The 6,999-nt window shown below is 56.7% G+C and overlaps 1 protein-coding gene across 3 annotated transcripts in view; it reads left to right on the top strand.

Moving 5' to 3' along the window:
* REPIN1 (replication initiator 1) overlaps positions 1-4,398 on the top strand; it is a 12,009-nt gene extending 7,611 nt beyond the window's left edge. The window contains exons 2-4 of one of the 3 annotated variants that reach the window (XM_045288629.1): positions 332-532; positions 1,647-2,897; positions 3,048-4,398. In XM_045288629.1, the coding sequence (XP_045144564.1) occupies positions 376-532; positions 1,647-2,897; positions 3,048-3,364 (1,725 nt within the window). In that variant the 5' untranslated portion in view covers positions 332-375 and the 3' untranslated portion in view covers positions 3,365-4,398. Of the gene's footprint in view, positions 1-331; positions 533-1,646 lie in introns of all 3 variants that reach the window. The other 2 variants (XM_030885292.2, XM_004713929.2) reach the window with 2 other exon arrangements.
* Positions 4,399-6,999: the final 2,601 nt, after the last annotated feature.

Genomic DNA, 6,999 nt, shown 5'->3' with positions numbered 1-6,999 from the left:
AGCCCGATCCCGTGAGGTTGGGGGAGGGGCAGGGCCGCCCAGCGGCTTTTGCCCCCCTCGGAGTCGGGACCCTGGCGGGAGCGGGGAAGGCTCAGGGGGGCTTCCGCCGCAGCAGCGAAGTGGCCACGACCCACAGCGCACTTCCTTGGTTGGGGGATACACTGGACTTTCAGTTGAGCGCCCGCTGAGGTCACCCTGCTAGGCGTCGGGCCGACCTGCGCGGCTTTGTTGGCGGGGGAGGGGCGGGCCGACTGGTGGCGTGAGGACGCCACGCTGACCGCTGACCGATCGCTTGCGCTGGAGCCTCACGTGCATTTTCTCTCCCCTTCAGCAGGTGAGGCTGGCCTCTCCGCACCCAGAGGCCTGAGCTCTGCCATGGGGGTAGGGGTGTCTTTATTGCTGCAGTTTTCGCTGACGTCTGGGGGCTACCGGAGCGGGAGCCGAAGCAGGCGCTGCAGCCGCGGAAGTCTCCGCAGGAGCGTCCCCAGGCGGAACTGGATCAAGCTGTATCCCCAGCCCCACAGCCTCCAGGGTAGGGTCCGGCCTTTTCTGTGGTCCCAAGCCTGCCCAGAGCTTAGGCCAGCTGGGCCTGTAGGGGAAGGATGGCTGACATGGGTCGGATCCGGTGTCTGTTCCCTGGGCTCTCCCAGGCTCTCAGGGCAGGGTCTAGGGAACTCTGGCGTGAAGGCAGTTTACCTCTGGCGGCCCCTGCAGGCAACCCCTGGCGCCACCCTCACCCCAGAATTCCTGTAAGAGGCTCTTGAGTTGGGGCTTCCTTATCGGGTGGATGGGTGGTATGTAGGACCACTCCTGTCGTGGTAGAGGCAGGACCAGGAGAGGGACAGCGCTTAATCTCCTGTTGTCTCCCCTTCTCTTGCCCCAATAATCCCCAGCATCCTAAGGGAGGCAGGGCCAGGCATGGGGCCCTCAGGGTAGCAGGTGTGGGTGGTGTCTGGATTCCAGGAGCACTTTCCTCCCTGGGATGTCTTCATTGCTTGGAGGAGGGCACGGGTGCAGTCAGGCTGTTGCCTGGCAAGAGGCTGCTAGCATTGCATTCAGAGCCTGCCCCCCACACACACACGCCGCAAAAAAGGAGCTGTTCTAACTCTGGCTTCTGGTCAGAGGTTGGGGACAATGAGGCCTGGAGAGCGTGTGCATGCGAACGAAAACACAGACACACAGCGGCAGTGGAGATCTTTACAAACAGAGTGGAGCGTTTCCTTGGAGAGAACAAACCTGGGCTGGGAGTATAGCAACTCCCCCCAAGTCTCAGTTAGGCTCTTGGTGCCCGGGTCACTGGTCCTCCTGCCTACTCTCCAGCTGCACAGCATTGCCGCCGACCAGAGCCGCCTCAGGAAGGGCTTTGCGGTAGCGTAGTGCTGTGGGTCCCAGCCTTGTTGACGCTCTGGACTTGGGTGGGTGCGGTGAGAGGTTCCAGGAAGAGCCCGTGAGGAGACGGACAAGTGTAGTTGAGGTGTCCCGTGAAGTCCAAGAATGAAGTCAGATGACCACAGTGAACCGGCTTAGTCTAGCCTAGTCCAGGGCTGTAGGAAGCAGATTTGGGGAACGCCCCTGTATGGGTTGGGGCCGACAGGCACTGGGACAGGACACATTGGTCTCGAGTGACTCTGCTTTTCTGCCCTCAGCAGAGGAAGAACAGATGCTGGAACGACGCTGCAGGGGCCCCATGGCAATGGGCCCTGTCCACTCCCGACTCCTCTCGGGGCCCTCCCAGGAGTCACCAGAGACCCTGGAGGAGGAACCCCGCGGGCTGAGGTCACCGGGCACTTCAGCGGCTGCGTTGGTTGGCCAAGCCCCAGGGAGAACCCACCGCTGTGCCCATTGTAAGCGGAACTTCCCAGGGTGGGTGGCCCTGTGGCTACATGCTCGGAGGTGTCAGGCTCGGCTGCCCATGCCCTGCCCCGAGTGTGGGCGCCGCTTCCGCCACGCCCCTTTCTTGGCACTGCACCGCCAGGTCCATGCGGCAGCCACCCCAGACCTGGGCTTTGCCTGCCACACCTGTGGGCAGGGCTTCAGAGGCTGGGTGGCTCTGGTTCTGCACCTACGAGCCCACGAAGCTGCAAAGCGGCCCGTCGCCTGCCCAGAATGCGAGAGGCGCTTCTGGCGACAAAAGCAGCTGCGCGCTCACTTGCTACGGTGCCACCCGCACCCCCCGGAGGCCCGACCCTTCATCTGCGGCAACTGCGGCCGGAGCTTTGCCCAATGGGACCAGCTGGTTGCTCACAAGCGGGTCCATGTGGCTGAGGCTCTGGAAGAGGCTGCCGCCAAAGCCCTTGGGCCTCGGCCCAGGGGCCGCCCCGCGGTGACAGCCCCCAGGCCTGGTGGAGATGCCATTGACCGCCCCTTCCAGTGTGCATGCTGTGGCAAGCGCTTCCGGCACAAGCCCAACCTGATCGCCCACCGCCGGGTGCACACGGGTGAGCGGCCGCACCAGTGCCCAGAGTGCGGAAAGCGCTTCACCAACAAGCCCTACCTGACCTCCCACCGGCGCATCCACACTGGCGAGAAGCCCTACCCGTGCACAGAGTGCGGGCGCCGCTTTCGGCACAAACCCAACCTTCTGTCGCACAGCAAGATCCACAAGCGGTCCGAGGGGTCAGCGCAGGGTGCTCCGAGCTCAGGAAGCCCCCAGTTTCTAGCTGTCTCCCTGGAGCCCATCCCAGAGGCCCCACCGAAACCTGCAGGGGATCCTGTCCCCGAGCCCCTACCTGGAGCCCCTCACGGCCCCCCGCCCGCCCCTGCCGCTGTGCCCCCAGAGCTGTACAGCTGCGAGGACTGCGGGCGCAGCTTCCGGCTACAGCGCTTCCTGCGTGCCCACCAGCGGCAGCACAGCGGCGAGCGGCCCTTCACCTGTACCGAGTGCGGCAAGAACTTCGGTAAGAAGACCCACCTGGTAGCTCACACTCGGGTCCACTCAGGCGAGCGGCCCTTTGCTTGCGAAGAGTGCGGGCGCCGCTTCTCACAGGGCAGCCACCTGGCCGCCCACCGGCGTGACCATGCCCCTGAGCGGCCCTTTGTCTGCCCAGACTGTGGCAAGGCTTTCCGCCACAAGCCCTACCTGGCTGCTCACCGGCGCATCCACACTGGTGAGAAGCCCTACGTCTGCCCTGAGTGCGGCAAGGCCTTCAGCCAGAAGTCCAACCTGGTATCCCACCGGCGCATCCACACTGGCGAGCGCCCCTACGCGTGCCCCGACTGCGACCGCAGCTTCAGCCAGAAGTCCAACCTCATCACCCACCGCAAGAGCCACATCCGGGATGGCGCTTTCTGCTGCGCTATCTGCGGCCAGACCTTTGATGAGGAGGAGAGGCTCCTGGCCCATCAGAAGAGGCATGACGTCTGAAAGGGGTGGGGCTGAGGAAGCTGGGGGCGGGGAGAGCGTCCCAGTAGCTCAGGGTGTCCTGGTCATTGCTGGTATAGAACATGGGGTGGGACCCCTGGAAGGGACCGAGGCCTGGTGCGAAGTGAGTGAGTCCTGTTAGGAAGAGAGATCACCTCCCCTTCACCGAGGAGTCCACTCTCAAGAGTGCCAGGGCCCCAGGCCTCCAGCTGCCACCCTGACTCTTCTGCCCCTGGAAAAGTAGCAATAACATCTTGACCATCCCTTAGCGCCTGCGGGCTAGAGGGGCCACCCATGGGAAGGAGGATGCACCCTCTTGGTGTTAACCGCCTTAACGACCCGTGTCTTTCATGATGAGTTACTCCAAATCCATCTGGAAGTAGGAGTGGTGTGGTTCTTAGTAAAAAACCCTCGGGGAGGAACAGTGGGCCAGCTGGATACACCTTGGAGAACCTGCTGGCCTTGTTAGACAGCTCCTGGACTGTGTCCAGCGTGTGGAGGTAACGCTGCGCTGCTCTAACCTGTCCCATCCTGTCCTCTTCCCCTGTCCCTTGTCTAGGCACCTAGACCTAGACTAATGACTGTTAGTGCCTCCCCAAAGTCCAACCCCCAGGGCTTTTCCTAGCATATTCCTCCCCTGCCTCCCACCCCCCAGCCCCACTGTCAGCATCCTTGTGTCCAGGCTTTTGTCTGAATAACCCGATTCTTTCACTCCTGCCAGACCTCAGAATTTTAGGGAAAGGACAGACCCACTGGAGTGTCGCCTGCAGGGAAGCACTGGGGAGGTGGCTCTTAGCGTTTCTGTGTTTGGTGCCCAGCCTTTGCTTAAACACATAGCTCACAGGGACTTCCCTACCTCCCAAGGCTCCAGTTCTATTTTAGGATAATTCTAATTGTTAGAAATGATTCCTTATAATGAATGAAATTTGCTTTCCCCAAATGTCTACTTATTCGGCTTTGTTCTTTCTCTGGAACTTCACAGAACAACTATTTGCCTTCCTTTTCAAACTAGAGAATAAACTTGGTTTTAGAACTGGTGCCTGAGAAGTGTTCTTGTTCGAGGGATGGGGGTGGGGTTTTTGGCCTCATAGGAGATCAGTCTGTCGAAGTTGGGGTGGTTCTCTGGCTGGTGGGGCCAAGGTCCTTGTCGACCTTTCTCCAGATGGTCAAACAGGGTTGTCGTGTTAGTCTGGGTAGATTAGAGATCCAAATCCATAGGAATGCATATGTGTATAAGAAAGGTTTATATACAAGGGTAGTTGAATATTGAGAAAACATCCCAGCCCAGTCCAGATCAAGTCCATAAGTCCGATATTAGCTCATATGGCCAATACCAATCTGTAAAGACCTCTTCAGACTCAACGAAACATGCAACGACATCAAATGCAGGAAGATTGCAGGCCAGTGGGTTGGAAGTCTGGATCCAGTGGCGCAAGCATCTCAGTGCTGGCAGGGGTCTCCATGTGGCTCCTCCAGATCCCAGGGCTGCATCAGAGTAGGGGATGTCTCTCAGGAAGTGAGCAGAGGAGTGTCTCCAGTCTTCAAGGAGGAAATACCGGTGTCCCCAGAATTCTGGGGTAGGCTGTGTCCACACAGAGGCCTCACTGACTGTGATCCAAGTGACAGACTTCACTCTTAGTCCTCTCAAGTCCCAAACTGACACCAGAATATGTAACTACCACAGTCATCTTCCTCTTCCTCACACAGCACTAGTGAGCATCGAGAGGACACTGCCAATGTGACATGGATCCTCTCACAGTAGTCCATGTTGCAGGGTTGGTAGCAAGGGGAGTGCACACGTGGTGGGCTGGTCATCTGAGCCCCTGCTTGACACTGGCCGCAGCACTGGTTGGCACTCAGCCTCTGGAGCTAATGCAGAAGGTTCAGGTACCTGTTACCGTGAGTAAAAGAGCACACGGACTGTGGAATCTTCCTTTAGAATGCCTCCATTGCTGTGTGTTCCCCAGGAGCACTCTACATGTGCTGCTTTGCACCGGCCACTCAAGTCCTGTTGTCCGACATCAGCGGGCCCTTTGCACCTTGTAGCGTCTAAGGGATGATAGAACATAAGTTAGTCTTTAAGAGCAGTACTGTGTAAATGAGCTCATCTAAATTATCTCATGCAATCTTCACCTTTGAATTGCGGAGCTAGTGAAGAATATTGAAACCGCCATGACCTGCCAAAAGAACCAACATCTGTCTTGGAAGAGGTGCTGCCAGAATGCTCCTTAGAAACAAGGCTGGAGAGATTGTCTCTCAGACTTTGAACCTGTTGTCAGGAGTGACCAGTCTCTGGAGAAGGACATCATGCTTGGTAAAGTGGAGGGGCAATTGAAAAAAATGACCCTCCACAAGATGGATTGGCACCGTGGCTGCAACAGTGGGTTCACACAACAATTGTGAGGATGGTGCAGGACTATGCAGTGTTTTGTTCTTTGGTACATAGGGTCACTATGGGTCGGAACCAACTCTGGCACCTAACAACTATCTTCACAAAAACTTGTGAAGATAAAAGAACATGACCTGACTGGAACCCAGCCCCACTCCTGAAACTGCTGTAAGCCACCACCATGGTTACTAGAGGAATGATATCATGGAAATGGAAGTGAGACCCAGTTCCTAGCCCTAAGAGGCTTAAGTCTAGAAAGGAAGCATGTGTGTAAATCGTAAGGGATGAAAGTGGGAGGCTGGCCACATGTAGAATGAAAGCAGACCGCTTCAGAAATTCCTGTTGGTTTATCAGGTTACTATGAATATCTGATATCAAGTCAATGCCAACTCATGGTGACCCTCTGCACAACAGAACCAAACAGAACCAGTCTGGGCCATTCTCCCACTGTCAGCATGTTGGAGACCATGATTTGGCATCACCAAGGATCTTTATTTTGTTTAAAATCATTTTAGTAGGGGCGCATACAACTCTTATCACAATCCATACATACAGCAATTATGTAAAGCACATGTGTACATTTATTGCTCTCATCCTAAAAACATTTGCTCTCCACTTAAGCCCCTGGCATCAGCTCCTCATTTTCCCCCCTCCCCCCTCCCTCATGAGCCTTTGATAATTTATAAATTATTTTGTCATATCTTGCCCTGTCCGACATCGCTCTTCATCCACTTAACTGTTGTACGTCCCCCAGGGAGGAGGTTATATGTAGATCCTTGTAATCGGTTCCTGCTTTCCACTCCACCCTGCACCCTCCCAGTATCGCCACTCTGACCACTGGTCCTGAAGGGATCATCCGCCCTGGATTCCCTGTGTTTCCAGTTCCTATCTGTACCATCGTACATCCTCTAGTCTAGCCAGATTTGTAAGGTAGAATTGGGATCATGATAGTGGGGGGGAAGGAGGCGGAGTAGGAAGCATTTAGGAACTAGAGGAAAGTTGTATGCTTCATTGTTGCTACACTGCACCCTGACTGGCTCATCTCCTCCCTGCGACCCCTCCGTGAGGGTGAGGGGGTGTACAGTTGCCTACAGATTGTCTCTACTCCACACTCCCCCTCATACACAATTATATGATTTTTTTCGTTCTGATGATGCCTGACCCCTTCGACACCTCGTGGTCGCACAGGCTGGCGTGCTTCTTCCATGTGGGCTTTGTTGCTTCTGAGCTAGATGGCCGCTTGTTTACC

Source organism: Echinops telfairi, unplaced genomic scaffold (assembly GCF_000313985.2).
Source record: "Echinops telfairi isolate 266 unplaced genomic scaffold, ASM31398v2 ScPeMD7_23;HRSCAF=83, whole genome shotgun sequence".
NCBI classification, from domain to species: domain Eukaryota; kingdom Metazoa; phylum Chordata; class Mammalia; order Afrosoricida; family Tenrecidae; genus Echinops; species Echinops telfairi.
Note: the sequence above shows the minus strand (reverse complement) of the source record. Positions and strands in the feature narration are given on the sequence as shown.